Source organism: Corvus moneduloides, chromosome 1 (assembly GCF_009650955.1).
Source record: "Corvus moneduloides isolate bCorMon1 chromosome 1, bCorMon1.pri, whole genome shotgun sequence".
Taxonomy (NCBI): Eukaryota; Metazoa; Chordata; class Aves; order Passeriformes; family Corvidae; genus Corvus; species Corvus moneduloides.
The window spans coordinates 43,325,241-43,349,300 of record NC_045476.1 but is presented as its reverse complement, the minus strand read 5'-3'; the positions used below and the strand labels follow the sequence as shown (position 1 = coordinate 43,349,300).

The following is a 24,060-nucleotide window of genomic DNA, read 5'->3' as shown; positions in this document are numbered from 1 at the left end:
TTCAGATGCTCTTTTTTTTTCCTTAATTTTTTTGTTTTGTTTTGGGATGTTGAAGCCGAAAGACGGAGAAATGTCAGTGAGATAAATATCAGTCTGGGAATGAGCAAATTGCCAGTGTTCTGGGCCTTGAAGCTAAACATGGCTTATTTGGTTGTCAGGCCAACCTGAAAATGTTATCTACAGTAGCCAAGGTTCATGAGAAATGCAGTAAATTGTTCCCAAGAGTTCTGGGAAGTCTAAACTGCAGCAACCCAAATGTTCCTGAAGGACTCTCTATCAAAGGAGAGGCTTGTTTGGTCCTTCCCCTCAAGAAACATGTGTCTGTCCTCCTGCTGGTTTATATCTGCAAAGCTTTGTTTTCCTGGTGATCTCTTTACTGGAGATGGTCTTGCATGGGGTAGGTGCTTCTGCAAAAGGCAAAGAAGCAAAGCTCACACTGGCCTCTCTGCAGAGAGTGGCTCCTGTGCTGATGGTGTGGAAGACGGAAAGCAGGCGCTTGGAAACCAGCAAGCACTCAAAGACAGTTTAGGGAGATCTCTCCATAAGTAGATGAGGCCATGGGTTTCCCTCTGCTGCTGTCAGGCTCTCATGGCTTGCTTTCATCCACTGGATTGAATTGTTGGAGCAGGGGGAGTTTTCCGTTGCCGTGCCTGCGATAAGCCGGCTGACACGTTGCAGCTCCTCCTGCTGGGATACTGGCCCTAGGACTGTGCTCTAAAAATAGCCTCAATTTGTTTTTAGTTCGACTTTGTATCACATGCTCATTTTAAAATACATCAGAACAGTTAATCTCCAGTTCTTCAGCGCTCATGTGGAAAGTGTAAAGGATTTTTTAAAGTAGATGGTGTACAAGCAGTAGAAATAACACCCTTTCCGTCCAAACTTAAATAACACTCAGCTGCCAATTCTATAAAAGGAAAAAGAAAGATCATAAGGCGTTAGAATTTTTAATGTTCTCTAGCCCAAAATGAACAGAAATGGTTTTGCCCCATCTTACTTTACTCCAGTACTTGTTTGCATCCTAGCCTGTTTCTGAAAGCTCTTAAATGTTTAAATCTAGGTCTCATGAAAAGTCTGTCAATCAGACAACAGCTCTGAAACCTGACTTCTACAAGTTGTAGCTTAAAGCCCTACAGGCGGTGCCTGTGGCTGATTGGCATTTAATGAGCTGTGGGATCGTTTCTCAGTGCCATGCATCCATAACCAGTTGCTTGTTGTTGATGTAAACAGATTTGGTAAGTAAATGTGAGGAAATTGTCTGACTTCGGAGACATTTACCTGAATTTCAGAGTTAAAGCTAAGTGGAATTCTTCCTTTCCCCTGGCAAAAAGTGCAACAGAAAGCAAACATGCTTTTAGTTGGATTACAGGCATGGTTAGTCATCTGACAGACAGTTTTAATGGAGTCAGAAAGACATGCTGGGGAAACATGCTGACCTACTTTTCTTTCTTTCTTTCTTTCTTTTTTCAAACTTCGAAGCAAGTGAAATGTTAATTTTAAAACTCTCTGTAAAGTTAGACTTTGGTGAAGGAGCTAATTTTGTAATTTAATTTATTTACACTTCTGCTTAGGGTATGATAGATTGTTTTGGTAACTGAATTTCATGAGGTTGTTTTTGTTTCTCTTAGGAAATTGGGTTACATCTGAGAAATCCATGTTCTTCCCCCTTTGCAGGACAAAGTAATCAGCTTCAAGTTAATGAATGATTTAAGTCCAATCCTCTGAGGGACGACTTTACAAACCATTGAAAATAAGAGACTAACAAATCATATTGCATTTGTATCATTTTCAGCGCATTATATTTTTAAACATTTGTTGTCTTTAAACCTGGGGGAAGAAGGATTACTGGCAGATAGTGTTGTGCATTTTGCACTTTAGCTTTTATTTCCCATGTTAAGGAGATCGGTGCTCCACCGTCAGTATTTTCTTGGAGGCAGAACTTGATGTATTTGAACCTGGGAAACTCTTTACCATAAAACTTGAGAGCTTGGGAAAAAAATGCCTTAAATTAAATAGGAAAACTTAGCAATCAGGATGGATTAAAACATCACTTAATCCATGTGATGGATTAATCCATCACTTAATCATTCAATTTAGTATACTAAATTGAATGATACTGGGTGATAAAGGAAAGCGTTTTAGAAATGCTGTAGATCACCTCACTCCTTCAGCAGTGAGCACACACACAATTTGTCAGATGGTTGAGGGGTGCCAGGTCCCTGGCAGAGAGCTGGGCTCTATTCCCTTGGCAAGTGGTTTTGGTGAAGGCATCACTGCACGGTTGAAGGAGCAGGAGAGGACATCATTCCTTGACACACCGGTCGATCCAGGGACTCTGTTTTCACCTGCCCTGTCTCCTCCTGTTTCCATCATTAACAGGTTTTCTGCTGTCAGTCAGCCCTGGCGCAATGGGTGCTGCTGCAAAACCTTTGCTTCTTCCCATCTCTCCTTGTTTTTAACTCCCAACTAGCTGATTACATTTTGCATCATGGAAATAGTAATACAATGTAAGAGAGGCAGAAAAAAATGGAAATTGCCAGGAAGTCCTGGAGTTTATGGGGAGTTTTGCATTTCAAAGAATCCACAAGTTACATATACTCTTATGAAGGGCAGTGATTTAATATACTGTGTACTTCTAGAGAATGTTCCAGTGGCAAAGACTGAGATCTATTTTTTATAGTTTTTAAAGTTAAGTATAAGATGTTAGCTAATACATAAGAGTTTGTTCTATATATCAAGAAGGCTGATTGTGGCATTGCACAGGTTTTAGCCATTTTGTAAGCTGGAGACGCCAGTAGAGGAGGCATCAGCCTAGGGGGACAAATCAGCAGTAAGTGAATATCCTAATGTGCTGAACTGCTGCACCTCACATGTTCAGCATCCCTCACTGCAGTGTAGCTGTGTGAGCTGCTGCTTAATGCAAGGACTCCCTTTTCCATGTTTTTCTTGCCACAGACTTCTTCTAGGTGACCTGTGACTTGGTGTGTTTAGGTTTTGGTGGAGACACAAAAATCAAAAAAAAGGGGGAAAGGGCTGGGAAAAGCCACTCAAAAAAGTGTCATATCTGAAATTTCATCAAGGAGCTTTTTTTTCTGATGCAGGAAAGTTGTTGATGCTGGAAGATGAAGCATTAGGTTTGGGGGAGCTTGAATTGCTCCCTGACAGTACCAGTCTGCCTCTGTTGGGCAGGGAGCTTTTGTATTTCCAATTAGGTCTTGTGAAGATCGGTGAAGAAGTCCAGAGCTCAGTGTGTGTTTGGTCTTGTAGTCCACGTTATACTGTGCTGCACCATCTGGTTATCCCATTGAGTAGCTTCAGGATCAAACCTGCGTGATCCAGATCCCTGGAACAAGTGACCGTTAGTTCATAAGAGCCTTTTGACAGCACTTTTTTACAAGCAAGATGTTTGATTTGCCCTTTCAGTAATTTGGAAGAGAAGCTCAGTGCAAATTTTTTTCTGCCCCCCTTCTGTGGATGCCTCTTCAGCTGAACATTGCTATTAAATCAGAACATCCAGAAAATAATTTTAAAAGGAAAAGGAATGAAAATAATGATAATTTAAAAAAACCCCAAAACCAAATAAAAGCAAGAGGATAGTTGTTACTAAGAAAAAGAAACCCTATTATATTCAAACCTCACTCATAACACAAGGAAAAGTAAACAGGGCCAGAGGAGAATAAGCGTAAATATTTTATTCCTTTAATTCTGAAGAAGGCTTAAATCCTGTTTGTCCTCAAAAGAGAGTCAAAGCCTTTTCTTGGCAACTTTTCCTGTTGTTTTCTAAGTCAGCTACAGCTATTTCACATGTTTATTAGGAACATTTTTCCTACTAGAATTTAGACACTGTTAGGTGTGAACATACATAAACAGACATATCATCTGCCTCTCAGAGGGTATGCAGTATAAACCCCATGAGGTTTGGGGTCTTCTTTCTTGGCTGGGGGAGTGAGGCAGGGAGGTAACCCTCTGATAAAGGGGCCTTGCACTAATAGAGGAGGAATATTTAAAAATATTCCCTAGAAACCAGGGTGTGGGAAAAATGAGGCAATTAAGAGGAATCACTAGATATCCTGTCTTAATGATTTATTATATATATTTTTAATGAGTATTTAATCCCTAATGCTGTGTGATGGATTAGAAAAGAGGGGGACTCAGGCCTCTTTCTGTGCATACTTTTATGTTTCCCCTTCATTGAACATTTTCTCTGGGCAAATTGTTTAACTTGAGCTGGTTGGAGGTGTTCCAGCACAACAAAGCTTTGCTGAAAATAACATTGGGTTGAATCCCAAAATAAAGAGTTGTCTGTTGTGTTCAGATTTGCAGAATTTCGGGATGAGTTACAAGGGGGTCCGGGAAGGAGCCTTGTCTGTTCCTGTCCTCCATGTTGTTCATCCCAGGCCCTGGAGGACTTGGCTGTGCTGTGCGTGCCATGCATCCTGATGCTCTGGGGCAGTCCTGCAGCTGCCTAGGCAGGTGGATGTTCATCAGCTCTTTTAGGAACTGAATAAACCTATGCTTTTGGAAATCTTGAGTTTTTAGCCCATGCTTCCCATGGGGGTTGTAGCCCTAGAACAATATCCTGAGCGCCTCATAGAAAGCGTTCTGTTAGTACATCTTTCATCTTGCACTTGCCACTGTCTTGGAGAAGACCGTCCTAGCTGGAAGCAGTCACCCAACCTGTGTACAATGAGTTCAGGGCCCAATCCCACACTGGTGACAGACGTGAGAGATTTGTCATCAGCATCACTGAGATAAGATGGGGGTAGCAGCCACCTGTAATGCCAGATGATCCTTGCTGGGTAGTTACTTCTACTGCTAACTGGGGCCCACCACCCTCATTAAGTTAAGGACCAGCTGTGTGTTGAATTCAGTCTCCTTGCCCAGCCCTTGGCTTCCCTTTCAGACATCATCTCATGTCCAAGTTGCATCCTTTGTTTTCATGGAGAAGTCTGGGAAAACTAGGTCAGTTTATCCAAGTAGAAATTATTATTTTATTGAGTTAACTCTGTGTTGACCTGCTGCCTGTTTGCCTTCTCAAAATGAGCTCCCTTGTGTGCACTAAGTCTTGCCCTGGAAGTTGCAGTGCCCTCAATAATCACTTTGATTTCAAATCAAAAATAAAAAGGCTGCTTTTCTTAGTATCTTTCTATTTCCTGGAAACAAGTATCTGTCAGCTTTGCTTCTTGTGTGATCACTACATCAGGCTGGTCTGGTGTGCTGTGAAAGCACTTAATGTAAAAAGGTTATGTGCTGGCTTTACTGGGGATATTTAAAAGATCTTATGGAGAAATCAGGATTTGATTCTGCTTGACCCTGACTGACAGAATTAAGCTCTTTGAGCCAGTTGTGTAGTTACTAGCACGACTTCTTTTTTAAGTAATCTGGTCCACTTACTCCTTCAGTCCCAGACAAGAAAGCTGTTTTTTTTTTAATGAAAGAATATTTGGAATGTATTTTAAAGAACTTCTTTGGCATTGTACATGAAAGATAAAATATATCAAAATAGACAGTCTGATAATTAGGTGCAGGCTTGTGGGGAGTGATTCATGTCATAACGTGAGTGTGGAAACAGCTGAGGTTGCTGCAGGTGTGTTAAGGGAATTCGACCCCGTAATGCCATGATGCTTTTGCCTTTACACGAAGCAGGAATACAGATGTCCAGAGAGCCTGCATTAATAGGTGAGAAGCAGTATTTCTGCATGTGAATTATGGCTGGAGAAGTATTTATTAAAGGAAAAAGCAAGAGCCTTTGTTTCCCAAGGCACCTTTTGCTTTGAAGAGTGGCATTAAAGCCTGCTGCTGTCCCAGGCACAGGGATCCCAGAAGTGAGCTGAGGCTTCAGCTGCTGCCCATTAAGCCTGGCTGGAGCTCAGAGCTGAGTTATGCCATGCATGGGCAGAAAGGGATCCGAAGAAAAGCCTGGGAGGCAAAGGCCTTTCAAGTGCTTCAGCTGGCAGGTGTAGCACTTCGGGGTGGGCAGTGAGATGCTAAAGCTGAAAGTGAATAGACTTCTTTACCCGCAGCAGCAGCCAGCCTCAGCAGGGCTTTCCCAGAGCCTGCTGGCTGGCTTGCTGTGGCTTTCCTGAAATCCTGAGATGGAAAGAAAAAGAAGTCCCCTGACCTCACTCCTTACTTTCTCTTTAGGTTACAATTGGTGAAAACAGGACTATGTAATCTTCAAAAAAAAATGCCCCACCCCAACAACAAATCTGCAGATTGTTTATTCCAGCTGCTCGGCTTTTGGAAAGGGAGAGGATGTAAACAACACACTAAAATGCAGTGAGATGCAACAGTATTGTTTGGGCATATTATTTTCCCCTTTGATGAAGCTTTTTTGGTAGTATTATGGCAAAACAGCTTTAACAACAGGCACTGTTCTTTAAAAAATCAAACCCACCTGCAGTCCAAGCCCCCTGGCCAGTGCAGATGTGTGCCCACCAGCTGTATTGGACTGTGCATCAGTGTGAGGCTTAAACAGGCAATTTTTTCTGTCTGATCTAACAGTGCTTCTAGGTCCACCTGGCTAAGTGATACAGTTCTTCCTTTCTCTTGCTGCTTCAGCCAGCCAGGAGGGAAAGCCCGAGCAGGGAGGCTGAGCATGCGTGTGGGGTGCACACTCTGTCCCCCCTGCCCTCCACTTTGGGAGTCAATCTTGGCACCTTGAGAGAAGGAAATAACCTCCCAATTGCAATTCTATTTTATTTTGTTTTAGTAGGAGGAATATGAACAAGCGTTTGCATTTAGGAAGGAATGTATGTAAGTTCATAATGGCGTGTTTTCCACATTCGCTTTGGAGGAAGAGGTAAATAGATTCTGAGCTATTTCTTTGCTTTTATTGTCCCTGGCCTAGTGGGAGGCCAGGGCTGCAAGCTGCTGAGGCTGTAACGCAGGCAAGCGCTGCGATTCAAGACCGCAGCTCCCTTTCTTAAAACATGCCGGGAACAACTGTTCCTGCACCTTCATGAGCTCAATTTACGGTTGTGGGAGGCGATGTGTTCTCTGCGCCTGATGAAGCGCCCGCGCACGCAAAGCCTCTTCAGACGTGTTGTCAGTTGGCAGCTCTCTCGCTAGATGCACCTTTACACAATTGCACAAGCCACCAGGAGGTACAAATGTGAAATTCAGCCTTGGGGGCAAAACAAAGAAATGAAACTTAGGTATGAATGCAGTGTTATCCATCTGCAGATACAGATATTAGACCTGATCTCCCACTACGCTACTGTAGTTTCGCACTAATAGGACTCTGCTGCGATCAGTGGAGTAGCGCCGCTGCAAGACAAAAACAGCAGTGGGGATAAGTTGGGGCTGCTATTTTTAATTCTGGTGAATAATGTAGGAGCAAACCCTGTTTGGGGAAAGGCAGACTGTGTTCACTGCATGAAACCACCCATAATAAAAGGGAGAAATGCAGTGACATACTGTCTGGTATTGCTCCTGAACTTCTGCTCTTCCTTCTGGGGAGCCATTGTCCTTAGTCCTGAGTGTCCATGTGCAAGCAAAGGGAAGGGGGTCTTCCAGCTCGCCTCCTTTTTTTTGGTAGCCTTTCCATTTTCTGTCCCATAAAGTCAGTTTTATCATGCACGATCAGAATTTGTCCTGTAGCTCAGACTCATTCATTACATTGGATGAATATGGTTATTATGGAAAGTTACTTTATGGAAGAAGTCTGTTAATGGCATTGTCAGGAAAGAGGTTGCAATTTGTCATGTTAGGTAGCTTGCCAGTTAAGTAAAAAGCAAGTCATATTCTTTTCCTTGGTGTGTGTTAGGATAAGAAATAAAATAGCTGCAGCAGGTTGAAGTGTGAAGTGCTACAGGCAGGCAGTGGGCAGGAATAGGTTGCAGTGTCTGGTCTTAGCTTACAGCCATGCACTTCCTTGGCCGTCAGTGGTCCTGGATAATGCCCAGCAAATTGAAATGAGGACTTTGGATAACCCCAGCATCTCCCAGTTGTGAAGCATCATACTACCATGACTGTCTCCTAAGAGAAATTAATGTAATATCTATAGATAAGTAGACTGATTTACCTTTTGATGACCCTGGAGAGAAAGGTCAGATTCAGGATATTTTTACTCATAATCGGTTATCCATAAAGAGTTAGTGTACCAGGCCTCAAGACTGTAGCTCAAAAGGGCAGTTGCTTTGAGAAGGTAGCTTGAAAGGGCACTTCAGCAGCTGAAATCAGAAGAGACAGATTTAATGGCCTCTCAGTAATTTCTGACTGAAAGTTCAGAGTTTGAAATTTAGGGATTTTTTTCTTCGCCCAGGCTGTGGTAAAAGAAATGCACTATAGCCTAATAGAAATTCATTTTCAGGCTGAGTATTTAGAAGAGTTTTTCAACTGCTGTATATACATTTGGTCACTTTAGCTGTAAGGAAGAGAAGGAATAATCACTTTGTGTTTGTGGTCTTGTGTATTTTTAGCTAATGTGTTAAGACACTGCAATTGCAGAAAATCTGTCCTCCATTTCCCCAGAGTATTTTGGTTTAACCAGCTGCACGCACAATTTTATCTAGACTGCCACAGAAGTCACCAGTATATCCACTGGGATCTCGGCAGCCAAAACAGTAGATAGTAAGCACAAGACTTCTCTTCCCTGAGGGTTTAAGTTTTCATGGGGATTCTGCCACGGGCTGGCACTTCACAGTAGGTTACCTGCAGAAGCCCTGTAAATTTAGGAAACCTCCCCAGATGTAGTGATTGATTCCCAAAGCTCCTTCCCATTCTTGCACGGAGCAGGGAAGGGAAAGACTGGCAATATCCACCATGTGGTGCAATTACTTGCAAACCTGTTGCAAGTGGCATGGTAGATCTTGATAAAAGTTGTAGGTTTTATGTTGAGAGTAAGGAAGTGACTGATTTAATGCAGAATACTGAGAGAGATGGGGCATGACCGGATTGAGGAGGGAATGACATGTGTAGTTTAATTTAACAGCTGCACAAGATGTGCAGGGACATTGCAAGACCTGCCTGTGGAGATACTCCGTCTCACATATGAGAATTTCTGGCTATATTAAGTAACTTGAGGTGATGTCTATGTGAAATACAGATGGAAACATACCAGTGAGTAAATTTTGTCCAAATCAATGAGTATGGCTAGGCTATTTCCATTGCAGATATGTTGGTGGGTCTTCATGGGAAATATTAGTGATTTATTCTGCCTGCAATTGTTAATGCTAACAGCCTTCAATAGCTCTTTAAGCATCAGCTGCTTAGAGCGTGTGGATTATCCTATTTCACACTATCAATTAGTTGATGATATTAAAGCACTTTGAAAATGGAAATCACAGGGCAAATGCTATTTAAACAGTTCATCATTTAATGTATAATCCCATCTCTCCACCTACTTTGACTGCAGTATGTAGGGAGATGGTAAGGGAGACCAAGTAGTCCTCTTTCAGTTCAGCCCCCGGTATAGATGCTTTGCCCTGTGTGTCCTGCCTCTGGCTCAGCTGCTCCTCATCCTCTCCTCCTCTACCTGCCCACACCCACGTGCACACATTTTCTTCTGGTTGGTTTGTTTGGTTTTTTCCCCCCACTTGTTCACTGTCTTTCTGTTTTTTGCAACTTCTTCATTTCTCATTTGTTCTTAGGGCCTGTTTGGGGAGTGTGTATGGGGATTCCATTTGTATTTCTGGAGTCCTGATTTTTGTTCTTTGGGTAGTTGTTACTCTCTTTGGCATGTTCTATAGAACTTGAACCAGTCCTGAAATAGTATAGTAAATATAAAGGTAGGCATTAGTGGTGTATTCATACACTTGTGTTACGGAAACAGCTTATGGAATTTTGGTGAATTTGGGGTTTTTTTGTTTGTTGTTTTTGTTTGTTTGTTTTTTGTTTTCGTTTTTTAGATTGCTTTTTTTTTTTGGTCATGTCCTTCTGCAACATTCAAGACAAATGTGCCTGTAGAACCATTTGTTTTCTGTCCACAGTGGTTTTGGGTCTTGGATTGGCAGTTCTAGGTATCCCAAGTATGATAGCTGCTGGTTTTGCTTCTGGATGTCTTAAAATAAAAAAAAAAAAAGAAAATTACAATATTTTTTTTTTAAAAAGACAGTGAAATAATATAAATAATAATTTAAAATAAATAGGTAAAAAAAATGCCAAAGGCACTCCTTTCAACTATTTTCCAGGGGTATTTTTCTCAGCCTCTTGTTGTGCATTGGCTTTTCAGTTTTGGTCCTACATCTGATTTCAGATGGTATTTTTTTTTTTTTTTCAAAGGATCAGGAACTCCTTTTTTTTGCTCATTCCACTTACTAATATTTCAGGGATGTGACAATAGCAGGTGCCAAATTTCATGTCAAAAATAAAATTGTTCAGGCTGATGGGAATCCTTGAAACCACAGATGAAGTTTTACGCCGGTTGAATAAAGCCGTAGAGCATCCATTTGTATCATTCATTCACATAATGAAACCTGCTCTTATAACTCAGCTCTTGATATATTAACCCCGCAGTTATCCTCACACATAAATGGGGGGATGCGTTGCTTTCGTCAGGATATAACCATATAAATCCCCTGTGCATGAATGGAAAAATAGAGGCCCTTAGGCTATAGGTATCAAAGGTCTCCCCTATACTTACAATAGCCTAATAAGGTTATTTTGAAGGCATAGGTAATTACTCACAGACTCCCTATAGCCAGTGATTAATTGTTCACTGCTGAAACATTTCTAAATGAATTATGTTTTAAACAAGCAAATCTTTGGCCTTCTCTTTTATGGGAGGAAAAAGTGAACGGGAGGGACACAAAATTCCACCATTTTCTGTGTTAAATAAAGTACACTGCCTGCTAGTTGAAAGGTCCCTGGTATTTGAAGCAATTTAAATGTACTGCCACACTTCTTGCTGTTTTGATTCCATGAATGCCTATTTCTGAATTTCACATTTTGATGAAAATATTATTGTTGTCATTAATTTGATATTTAGAAAAGACTGTGGATATGAGAGCTCAGCGCAATGAATAAAACAGTTGGAGTTAACTATCCCTGGGGATAGAATCAATCACTGTTGTAGAAGAGGGTGACATTTAAAAAAGAAACTCAGAAGAAAATGTCATGCTTAAAAAATTAGATTTAAACGCACTAGCTCCTGATTGATTTTTATTGCACTCACATGGATACACTGATTGATTATCAGCCTTACAAATGTTTAGTACCTTTCTCACTTCTCTAATAATCAGAATAATCTAATTTTCAATGTCATTTAAGTTACCATATTCAAGGTTATAATAGATCATATTTCTAATAAAACATAGCAATTATGTAATGAATAATACAAAGCTGCAAGGCAGAGTTCAGATTCACCTTCCTCAAAAAAAAGAAAAAATACCACAAGTGGCTGGAAGGGCCAGTGTACGTGAAGGCAGGCAACAGGACGATGTCCTCTGGATCTGTGGTGTGTTCCCCTGTGGTTGAACTGAGGTTTCTGGCGTGTTGGCCGGGGCGGGTTTGCCATAGCTGAATGTTATTTCTCAATAGGAAACCCAGGGCGGGCTTGAATTCTGTAATATATGTGCTTGCTCTGTGCCTGGGGAAAAATGATAGCGTGCCAGGTGCTTATGAAATGTCTACCATGATCGTTTCTCTGTGCTCCCTGTTAATTTTGATATGTGTCTGTAGAGAGATACTATCTCACTTAATTTGAGATGTTTTCTTCTGGCGATTGTTATCCAACAGCTGACATGGTTGATTTCTCAGAATCAGCCGCAAAACATGCAGGTTTCAATGTGTTTTGGTTGTGTAAGCCCCTTACACAATTGTGTACTTGTTATTGGCTTTGTCCATTAGAAATGAGAGGTTTGTGTTTGAAATGGGCTTTGTCTCTCATCATTCTCCATATGTCAAAGCCAAGTTTCGGCATGGAAATTTGTTTTAAAATAGTTTCCTGGCTTTTTTTAAGACTGAGCTGTTTTGCCTAAAAGAAAACATTATTTCATCTGGAAATCACGACCTAGGAAACCAATCTATTTATAACTACCTGGCGTTCTGCATATTTTAGTATGTTTGGCTTGCAATTGCACTGCTGTTAACATGAACAGGAGTCTCACCATCCTGAGCTGATGGCTCGTCAGTTTGTCAAATGTGATTGTGCTGCTTTCGAGAGGATTATTTTGTTCCTTTACTTATGTTGGAGACGGGAAACTCAACCTCCTTGAGTTCCCTCATCTCTGTGCTTTCTTCTACCAGTTCCCGGGCTTGGGAGCTGCCTGGGATGCACAGCTGGGTGCTGCTTTTGACCATTGGGTCAGAGAGCCTAGCTCAGCAGCAGCAGCAGCATCAGGGTTGCTAAGTCTCCCTTGGTTTGAGATTTTCAAATGTGGCTGTTGGGAAAGACATCCTTATGGACTGCCATTCCATACCATTAGCACAGTTTGTTGAAGAGTACTGCGTGGTATATGTTGGGCATTTAACCTGATGGAGCAAACCTGGCACTGGCAGTAGGTAAGCGTTTTGCATACTTGACTGAAATTGTCCACAGCTGCTAACTTCTACCGGAATTAGAAATGTTTTAGGAGCTGCCTCTGGAGTTGGAGAAGCAAGAGTGTGGAGGAGCTGTGCAAGGTTTGTGGGTTTCCACCCTAACAAACATCTTGGCGCTCCTGGATTTCCCGGCTGCAGTGCTGAGCGTCAGCCCCACGGCCGCATGTGGCACCATCAGCCTGCCCAGGCTACCTGGCGTTCACACAGGGACAGGTGGCTTCCCAAGGAGCAGGAGGACAGGCAGGGACAGCAAGCCTCTGCCCAGAAGGAAGAACTGGCAGGTCTGCAGTGTTCCTACCTCAGTTCACCTCCCACTTCTCTTCTCATTGGGTTTTACAAACAAAAGGAGTCTTTTTGCAAACCGACCTTGTGCCCAGCGCTGTGCAATTACTGACTTGCTCTGTGTGCTTTATGGTGCTTTTGAGGTTTGTTAGCTTAACGAGTAACTTCCAAAATATTTGGGGACAAGAGAAGTGTGGTTTTACAGGAATGCGAACTGACTGGAAGCACTAGTAGTTGTTGCTACAGGAACAAAACCAGCTAACTAGTACACAGAGCTCTTCAAAGGTCACGGGGATCTCCGAGAGACAAAACTGCAGTGATAGCATTTCAAATTGTGAATTTAAGCTGATTAAGCATTATAATACATGAAAGGAGCTGTCTGTGTATTTTCTAGATATCTGGAGAAGCACAGGTTGTGCAAGTAATAGGAAAAATTGCATTGAGAGTGCCAAGTTCTTCTCCTTTGGACATGTTTGTGCCACCTTTGACGAAGGGATGTACAAATAGTCACTATTCAATGATTTTACCCGATTGTCTCGAAACTAAGTCTCATGGGCTGGATCCCAGACTGTTCTTAGGCCAAGCAGTGGCTAAGTTTGGTGGACCTGAGGGGCTCATGTTTAAGACTGGATGATTCCTTGCTTTAGGACATGCTTGAAATGACCCCACTCAGGCAGGAGAATTGCTGCATGGTTATTAAATGAGAGCACTGGGATTCTCCAAGAGAAGATGTTTGTGTCTTCCCTATACTTAGTTCCATCTACAGCAGACCCTGCTTTCCTTGAAAAATATATCTGACCCTCATGCAACTTTTGTGCCCTGTCCATCTCTTCAAGTAGAAGAGGGAAAGTGTATCTGAGGCTAAGGAAAAAACAATGGCAAACCTGGGGTGAGGAAAACAGACTGAACAGGACAAGAGATGATGTTCTGCCCCTCTGCCATCAGGGAGGAGGCTGAACATTTGAAGGTAGGGGCTGGTTCTCAAGGCAACAGAAAGTACCTTTGCCAGCTTGCAAACCCTGCTGTGGATGCCTGGAGGTTTCTGGGTGTGGGAGCACAAGTCCTGGCGTGTATGTCAAGGGGACAGGGAAGCTGTCGCAGGAAGATGGATTGAAGCAGACGTGCACAGGTGTGGGCGTGTGTCGCTCAGCCTTCTGAGACGCGCCAAGACCTGGCTTCCTCACGTATCAAGATACACCTTTTTGCAGTCTCTTTCCACACACCACCACCTTATTTATTTTTCTTTAAGGTTTTTTTAACTTCCAGGAGTTCTTATAGGGCAAGAAAGCTTCCATACTGTCCCCTCTTGGGCGCTCCTAATTAATGCAGCCATCAAGTCAGAATTTAGTGCACAAGTAATGAAATTCATAACCTGAGTTTTCTACGGCAGCATTAACTGTGACAGAGATTCATCACTGGCGTATCATCATTAAAAGGCAGTGGAATTGCATTGGGAATTGATGTGATCGTATGCATGTAAAGATCAAGATACCAAAAGGTGTGATTTATGTAATATAAGCATAAGCTGTAATCCAAAACCCTTCCCACATGCGGTGTGACAGTTCCTGTTTCCAGACCAGTGATGGTTTTTAAATTTACTGCGTAAATGTGTGTTTATATGTTTTTATTTAACTCTTTTAAACATAGTGTTGTCTTACGCTCTTTCTCTCTCTCTCTTCTTTTTTTGCATGTTGAATTATAGCAGTAGTTAAATCTACCCAATAGTTTAGTGTTATTGAAATGCTTTATATTTTTGGAGCTTGGGTGCTATATGTCAGCGCTTTAATCCATTATCTTACAGAGAATATAGAAACACTGACATGTCTGATGCAGCCTTAATGAATAAAGCAAGAAAATATATATATTATTCTGGTTTATCATTATTATAAAAGCTATCAGAATCATACAAGAAAGTTAATGAGGAACAAAAACTTTTTTTAGTTTTCAGGATATGTTACTTCTCCCCTTTCTCCCCTTTGATTTGCACCAAAAAACAAAAGAGGAAAGAGCTGGGCCAATTTGGTGGTGAGAGTTCATCAGCAGCTGTCCCTGTGGTGGCCTTTGGAAGGAAAGGGACTTCAGATACAGCTGCAGAAGGAGCAGTACTGGGGTAGAAAAGGAGCATGGCAGGGTTCCTGCCAGAGTTATCTCCTGGTCTCTGGGAGCCCTTGGCACCTGCTTTGAAGCCTGGTCTAAATAATGTGTTCATCTTCCACAAGGAGTTCAAAGCTGTGGAGGGAAGTAGTTGCTGAGGCTGCCTGCTTGGCAAATTAGTCCATCAGCTTGTAGAGCTATAAGTAAGTGGGGCTTTGTGACAAAGGTTTATTGCTCTTTGTGGTTGTATAGGAGTTTTGAGAATTTTCTAGGGAACTCTTTTATCTCCCAAGTACAGCAGTGATTGGGATTTATTTCTGAAGTGCAGTGGCAGTTCGCAGCACTCAAGACGTACCTCTGGGTCCTGGATGTTTTTTCAGTGCCAAACGTGGCACTTGTGCTCTGCCCTGGGGTCCAGCAAACAAAATCATAGCATTTGCTTGAAGGGAAAACTCGTAAAAGGAAGTGGGGTGATCCAGTCTATCCCCCTAAATCTGACTACACTGGTAGCATTGTACCTTTTTCAAGGAATAACCTTTCTGGTCCACTCTTGCTGGCCTCCTTTGAGTCTGTGTTCTCCAAACAGCAAAATTGATGGTGTTCAAGGTTAGGCTTTAATCCAGTGGGGGGCTCAGCATCCCAGCCCTGATCCAGCCAAGCATACGACTGACTTCAGTGCAGGTCTGTCACACAGTTAAGTCAAGTTCATGCTTAAAATGTGAATGATTGGTGTCAGAGTTGCAAAGTCAGACCTTTAGTGAGAAAACCAGAGCCATACATTGCATGGACTATGTGCCTAACGGGCTCATGAAGGAGAAACAATATTCCCCACATCTCTACTCGTTTTCTATTACACACAATATGTTATTTCTGTAGATGCCCCTGACACTGATGCTTTCCCAGCTCACTATTTTTTCTGCTCTTTGTGATTATTTGTGGTTCACTGGCATGTAGGAAGCAACCACAGAAAATGTGGAGATGGGTCTGGGGAACCCACAGGGAAAAAGAGCTGGCATGGAGGTGGCTCTGTGCTTCTCTCCCTACGGCATGGATAGATGCACTTTGTGGGGCAGGACAGTACAAATAAGAATCAGCAGATCTTTGGCCATCCAAAATCCCTGGCCATGCTCACATGTGCCAAACCCACCAGCCGCACCCTGCAAGTTTAGGACCTTGTTTTAAATATCGTGAGGTTTTGAATACTAACAATGTTAGGATTGGTTTTATTTATCCAGTAACATTTAGTCTTCAGGGTGTTTAATATTGACATGGAGTCTTTGGGGAGAGGGATTGATTTTGCTTGGCTTTGTTGTAAAGCCTTATGCATCTGGTTACACTTAAGACGTTAGCTTTAGCTAACAGCAAGCCTCTTGATAAAATTCACAATTACTGGCAATACTGTGGACATGGACTTATCTCCTGGGCACGTTTTGTAAAATTAAGCTATTTTCATTAAAAGAACAAAGAGCAGCATGGTGATGGAGCAGCTGTCATATTTTATTACAGAACACAAATATGTGGGAAATCAATTACAGCATGAGTGCGCACGATGCATATTTCCAGTAATCCCCCACGGCCGGGGGAAGGTAGAAGGCTGATCTGAGTGCAGAAGCAGATGGCAAGCAACTTTAGATAGCTTCACTGCCATTTTTACTCTTTCAAGTGTTTGTGCTTCTCCTTTGATCTTCAGAACTTGGGGTTTATGTGTTTCATCTTCTTTCATTTACTGTTTTCACATTTAACTTTCCTTTTAAATAACTTTTGTTTGGTGGAGTTTGTGTTAGTATGGGGCTTTGTTATCTTCCATGCTGAGGTACTTAAGAAGAAAGACAGTTGCTGTCTTTTTTTAGTGTTGTTCACATCCAATAAAATAGCAACTGCGTCACCGTAGAGGACTTCACCGTCTACCATGCACAGCTGTAGTGCTACAGTGAAAAAATCCCACCGCACAAAGTTACAAAGACACTGTGCATATGAAGTTGTAGTAGACTTTCCTGGAAGGCACATACTATGGGAGTGTGATGGCACACCCACAACAAACCCCTGTGGAAGTTTGGTTTCATCACTGCTCATTACATTTAGTTCTTAAATTATTTTTAAATAAGTAAGCTGGAAGTAATGTTCTCTGTGCATATAACATTTTTATATTCACCTAAAATAATGTATGTTTAAAGTAACAGCATTTTTAAAAATAGAGCAGCAGAAGCAACATAGGTTGATCTGAATAACCCCATGTGATCGGTATCTCTGCTTTTCTTACAGCTGTCAGAAATGATAGGAACAAAAAGAAGAAGGAACCTTCAAAGCAGGAGTCCACAGAAAACTATGAAATGACAGCAGAGTTAGATGATCTCACTGAGAAGATCCGAAAAGCTCACCAGGAAACCTTCCCCTCTCTCTGCCAGCTGGGAAAATACACTACGGTTAGTATGGTTTGAGGCACATAGCGTTCTGGATATGCTTGGATGATGTGAATTTTGGAGGCTCTGGACATTTTAAATAGATGGAGCAGTAGATGCACTCTTTGCACCTCCTTAGCCAGGGAAAAGCAGAGGTGTGCGTGCGAACGCTGCCTGCTGGGGAGAGAAATTGCACTTAGACGTGAGCGCTACTTAGCAGCATCGCGAGAGACGTCTGGAGGATTAATCCGGCCAAACGACCAGCTCTGAGACCATGAGTCAGTTACATTCCATCATTCATTAGAAATTTGTTGGCTTCCAAAGATGTGATCTCTGCTCGTGCGTCAGCGGATTACAACTTTGCAGGTGTAGGGAGTTCTTAAATGCTGCTGGATTACTGGTGATAGTCCCAAAGCTACCAAGGTCAAGGAAAATATGAAATGTTTAAGTAAAACAGTTTCCAAAAGGCTCATTTGCCATTTATTTCTAGAATCATAGAATATCCTGAGTTGGAAGGGACCCACAAGGATTATTGAGTTCGACTCCTGGCTCTGCACATGACAGCCCCAAAAATTACACATCCTTTCCCAGTCTACCAAAATATCACATACCAGCAAAAACTTCTGCGGCTTTTAGAAATGAAAAATCAGCCCCCCCATCAAGAAGCTCAGTACTATGGGAACTTCTCCAGAGATGAGTCAGGGAAATAATTTTTCTTCTATACATATATATGTTGCTAAATACAGGGAAGCTCAGTGATACTAATTGATTAAAGAAAATTGAATGTCAAGTTTGCAAATCCAATAATAAAAGAGATGACAAAAAAATAACTTAGGTAATGTTTAGGGCATTGTCAATGGAGGAATGACTTTGCTGGGTCTGGGCTTGCTGTTGGTTGCAGCAGCACTGGCTGTTTCAGAGGGAGACACACAAAACATCCTGAGGTAGTCAAGCATGTGCTCTCATTGCTGAGAGCAGGAGTTCAGGAGTGACATGGCTGGGCTGAGGAGACAGCTGCCTCCATAGTGCTTGCCCTCCAGCCCCAGATGAAGATCTGGGATGCAATCCCCAGAGGCCAGATGAAATACTTCTGTCACTGGATTGCTCTCTGTTTTGAGTAAATTTTCTGCTATTGAAACATTAAATTTCTCAGAGTGATGTAGGCAAATTCCTGTGTGCCATCAATATGCACTGTTTTAGCAATCAGGGTGCTGTTTTATGGCATTTTAATCTATTTAAAAAGCAAAGGGCAAGGCTCAAAACTGAGGTCTAAGTGTAAGTCTTGGTATTTAAGTGCAAGAAAAGCAAACGCATATGGTGTGATGATAGAAGAAGGTATGTTTTTCATGTCACTGAAAGTATTTTCACAAACACTTTTCACATTTAATTCTGATGTAGATCTACTAACCATGTAGATTGGTTAGTACTGGGGAAGGAGCCTGTCCTCCACATGCTTCTCTGGTCCTTCCCAGAGGAACATGTTGGTATGTATTTCCACGTTACCTCGGAGTTAGCAGAGTGCGTTGCAGCTGGTGGGATGGTACTGCATCCTGGTAATTGCCAGAGATCCTGGAGGGCTGAAAGATAAACCTTGGCACCTCTACACTTGCATTAGGTATTGGATGCTGAAGTATCATTAATATTTTAGCTCTTGAAATGATACAAGTGGATGAAATTGGAGAGGGTCTTGTTGCATATCACACCCACTGCTGATGTCTTCGTCCTTAGGTTCCATCTGAAGCCCATGGCGAGTTTATGTTCCTGTTGGAATTTCAGAGCCCTTATTGAGACCACTTGGATGTCAGTAATGAACAGATGAATCTTGTCTGTCTAAGGAGCACAAGTAGCCATGACCTGACCACACTCTCTCTGGGGCTGGATATTGGTCATTTGTATCTCAGGCCGAATGGGGCATTCATATCTCAGGGCAGGAGATATTTTGCTTTTAGCAGTGGTCTGTTGGAAGTCCACAGTGGTGGACTGCTGCATGGGGCTGAGCTCCCTCCTGTTTTGTCATGGCTTGGTAACGTACAAGCTGCAATAACAAAATTATACTGAAAGAGTTACTTTTGGCTTACCTTGAATCTTTGAGACTGATGCAGCTTCCTTCGAATGCTGAGTCAAAACTAATAGCAGTGGTGCTAAATACTGTCTTCTTAACTGCATTCTCATGGTCTGTGTGTGAAATGCAGTGTTTAAATCTCTCATCTAGGTAAGGTCTGGCAGCCACTCCAGCATTTTATGTAGGACTTCAGTGTCAAAAGCTTATGTGGGAAGGACAGAGTAGCACTGGAGCTGGAGTAAGGGTCATCTTCCCCTCTAGCCACCCGTCAGCCCAGGGGCAGGGGAGAAGCCTTTCTGCAGCGCTGAGGATACAGGAGGATCTGGGATGTGGGAGCTGTGTGTGCTGGTCACAGGAGCACAGCTCCAGTGCTTGGACACCACCACCAGCTGCTGATCGAACGGCAGGGCTCCGACAGCAGTCTGGGACACTTGAAGTAGAGACCAGAAATCAAAAAACAAAGGAGCAGACAGCCCTTTTTCTAAGTGCTGAGTCCAAGGGGAGCTAGACACCTCTGCTACTCTGCTTTTCTTGATAGTAACAATCTAGTACAGGTAGAAGACTGCCCCCAGTCCTGCTTTTATGTGTGGTTCTGTGTGCTCTCAGTCATGAAGCATGACGTGCTCACACTACAGAGCACACAGACTGCTTTTACAACCTTAGAGTTTCTAATTTAATTCTCTAGTGAGGGGTGAGAAGTGAGTGTTTTTAACCAATATGGATTGCCTTGAATTTTGTGAGCCTTCCCCTTTGTACTGGCAGCGATGGTGGCTGGAAGAAAGCATTCTGCAAGAGCAGCCCCTGAGTGCCTTTGGTTACGTGATCATTCAAACTGTTTTAAAAGAAGATTTCATTTGTTGCTAAAACGAGCAAAGAATTTAAAGTATAAGAGTGTAAAGTAAAAAAGTCATTACAGAGATATAATAAAAAAAAAAATCTGTTCAGGCATTTGGCTTGTGTATCTGGCTTCTCTCCCTCTTGAGCACTGCAGCCTGCATTTCCCAGAGGGAAAGGTTACATGGTGATTTCACCCCCACTCCCCCATTGTGTTTTTACCTGTTAAAAATGGTTTTGGAGAAGCATTTTTCAATTATGTTTTTTTATAGCCATCTGCTCTTTAAAAAGAAAAAGTGGTCCCATACTTTGCATAGTTAATAGAAGTCTACTTAAAATAATGGGAGAACAGCACTTGTATTAAATTCCCTGGGTCATTTGACTTAACAGTTGCATTTGGTGGGCAGTGACAAGTACAGGTCTTCCAATGATGAGAATCAGCAAGCTGTTTATATGTAATGGATTCCAAAACTCCATCATAAGCAGATCTGTTTTATTACTGTCATCTAGGTAAGAGAGAGTGCCTGAGTAATTTCTCTGGAGATGTCATACTTTATAGTATAATTGAGTGTAACTATACTGCTTGTCCCTTGAGAGTGGTATTATTTGTAAGTCTACAGCTGTGTTACATCAGCCTTGTGATAAAGGAAGGATAAGACAGAAAACAATTTTGGCTCTGCCGACCCTTGCTGCAGATTCTGCTGGGTTTCTCTTGGCTGGCTGGAAGTGAAGAGGTTCCATATCTTGGCAGCATATTGTTCTTTGTAAGTGCTGGGCTTAGAAGTTATACAGCTATTGTTCTGTGCCATTGCAGAGGAATATATGTATGTATGTATGTATGTATGTATGTATGTATGTATGTATGTATGTATCTCCTGATACTGGGACTGAGCAGGGACATATGCCGTGGTCCTCGGTGAACTCGCCAGGGCTGGAGTGCATTGCTCCTTTTACTAAAGAGGCATCACAAGTGTTCCTGATTAGGGCAGAGTACCCCTGTGAGCCTTGTTTCCTTTGTAAAGTGGATTTTAAAGACAGTAGGGATTCTGCTGCTGTGTGTGTTTCTATGAGTACCTCATCCTGTATTGTTAATGTGGAGACAGAGCAGTCTGCAATGAAAAAACAAAAATGATGGAAAAAATGGGATCAATTTATGTGGCAAAAATGGCTGTTTAATTGGATTTCATAGCAAGGTTGGGCTTTTCCACTGATAAAGATGCCACTAGGGTGTATTACAGTATTGTTCCACCATATGTGCACTGGTGCATAGGCCTGAAAAACGTGCGAGACTGCTCCTGGAAAAGACACCCAAAAACCCTCTTCAGTAAAATATTCAGGAAAAGTCATAGCATCTGCATCTTTTTCACAGCATGGGTAGAGGAGATCTCCAGGCAAATTTAATCAGAGTTTCTGTTTCTATTGTGCATTGTTTTAACCCCATGTTTTATTGTTCAGTGTATACATTGATACTGCGTCAGTTTTGGGTTTTAGATACTGAAAAATGCTGCTAAAAATCCAGCTCTTTTTCCTGTGACGCTTGTGTCAACATTCATTAACAGCTAGAATGTTAAAACTCTTTCCATTTGTAGCATCTCAAAGATAATGTGCAAACCACATTAGCTCCAATGCTGAGGGATCTGGCACCTGGCATAATAAAACACCTGGTTATTTCGTATTTTATTAACTGCCCCTTCTCTTCAGTTTGCATAATAGAGAGTTAGATTTACATTTGTTACGACGGCTGTGCATTACTCCTAATAGAAGACACGTCAAACTTCCTGTTGCTGGCACTGCAGCATGATAAAGTAACCTCATATGATACTGATGAAGATTTCGTTCACACTTGCTGGTTTCATGCAACGTCTTTTTTTCCAGATGGATACCCTATTGTAAAATGATTTCCTGCTTTAGGCTCTGCTTTGTGTAGCTCTCTGCTATGCCATCTTTCTATGAACTGGATAAACTGCCTATTAAATTTAATTACAGCCTGAATGACTGCACATCTTGATCTTATTTTTCCTCCAATGTACTGTATTTCACCAAGGTCCTTGAGGATGAAATAAAATAAATCTGAAGGATGCATACTCCAGTAGCCGAAAGAAATGTTTCAAAGGGCATTACAATGACTGTTAACCCATTAGTTTTGGACCATTTTGAAGGCAATTCTTTAGGTTTAGCATTATAAAGACATTTTCTTCTATCTTTCCTCTGTCATTAAAAAAAAAAAAACAAAACAAAATAGGAGAAGTTTCCAGAATAAAAATTCAAATAGAAATGATAAAATTAATTAATTATTTCCTAAAGAGTGGGGTAGCAGGAAGGAGCATGTATACTCCTTTAGACTGCTCAGCATGGTTAGCATTTATTTTTTGCACTTAGGGCCTAATGTAAATATTCCTGGCTCACATCTCCACCCTGTTCCAAGTGAGGGTGAATGTCAGGCTGGCAGTGCCCTGGGGACCTGTCAGGACTTTCCCCTTCATGACTGATGGTGGTGGTGGTGTTCTGTGAAGGCAGCACTGGGATGGGGTCCAGAGCATCACAGCCAAGCTGAGCTCACTCCACATTCCCTCACCAACCTCTTCCAGTCCTGTGTCCTTCCCGTGAACCAAAGAAAGCTGACAAGATAATGGCTTCACTGGTTTTCAAGGAGGTGGACGTCCCCACCATCAGCAGTGGTGGTGGCAGGCTCACTGGAAATGTTTCCTCCAAGGAAGTGTGATCTGTGTAATTTGAATGCTTTTTGATGGCTGTTTAATCTGCCATGTCTGTTAGACTTTTAGGTTGAGACTCTGCTCATTTAACTTTAATTTTAAAGTTAATTTAACATTTTAACTTCAACCAGCTAAGACTGAGGCAGCTGATCATGTTGGCTTCCTTTGCAGCTGGGGAGAAAGCCTGGGCATATTTTTATAGGTAAAATTCCTCCTGCAATGAAGAGGAGATCACCCAGATGCTGAAGGCAGCTGCAGTGCGCACTAAACTTGGTGGCTTATGAAATAGGGGACACCATCACACTGGCTGCATCCTAAATAGCATTGGATCAAATGCTGGCAATGCACTGCATACGAGGGCAGAAGGAGAGGAGTTGGGTATTTCAGAGCTCCATCATTACCTGTTTCTTGTCACTCTGCGGGAATCCTGAGTGGATTGGAATGGACTCACCAGGTCTCCTCGTGACACCCAGTGTTGGTGGGCTGACATCAAAGGGGTCACAGCAGATTTTGAGTCAGACAATTCTTGGCTGACATGTTCAGCTTTTTCAAGGGTTAAGTGGTTGTTCCAAATGTATGAAAATGTGAGTTTGATCACAGACTTAACAGAAGTTTCCTATTCACTCTAGAAAATGATGGACATTTTTATTGAGGTAGGTGAACATACTGGAAACAGTCTCTGAAATATGCCACCAGTATGTCCCTGTTACACTTCCAGCAGTGGGGTGTATGTTGGATGCACCATTAAATGTGCACATGGCATTCATGGGGTTTTCCTTAACATCATGTAAATAAATGCTCTGTAAGTCATGGGAGACTGTAGCTTCAGAAAGCTGTGGCAGAGCCACAGAGCAGAGAAATTAAGCAGAACTAATTTTCTAAGACCTTAAGAATGTGAAACTATGTTCCAAATACTGTGCTGCTTTTTCCAGATGAGGACCCAATATTCTTGTTCCACTGTTCATTTATATTTTCTTGGGTACAACTGTAAATTGTCTTTCTCAATGCACTTATTATATAATGGCAAGGAAGAATAATGAGGGTGGCATTTGGAAATGTTTAAGTTCATTTGTATTCCTTGTACAGATGGCCTCTGCAATCATAAGCAACAGAGAAATATCCAAGGAATTTTCAGGCGATTAATCCAAGTTTAAAACCAGCATCATCCCAACAGCAAGCTGCAGAAAATGCC

The 24,060-nt window shown here is 42.0% G+C and overlaps 1 protein-coding gene across 12 annotated transcripts in view; it reads left to right on the top strand.

Annotated features, from left to right (window-relative positions):
• Positions 1-24,060, top strand: part of RARB (retinoic acid receptor beta) — a 323,260-nt gene that overhangs the window by 284,359 nt on the left and 14,841 nt on the right. For all 12 annotated transcript variants that reach the window (XM_032107895.1, XM_032107886.1, XM_032107923.1 and 9 more), the window contains one exon: positions 17,122-17,282. In XM_032107895.1, coding sequence (XP_031963786.1) covers positions 17,122-17,282 — 161 coding nt within the window. The remainder of the gene's footprint in view (positions 1-17,121; positions 17,283-24,060) is intronic.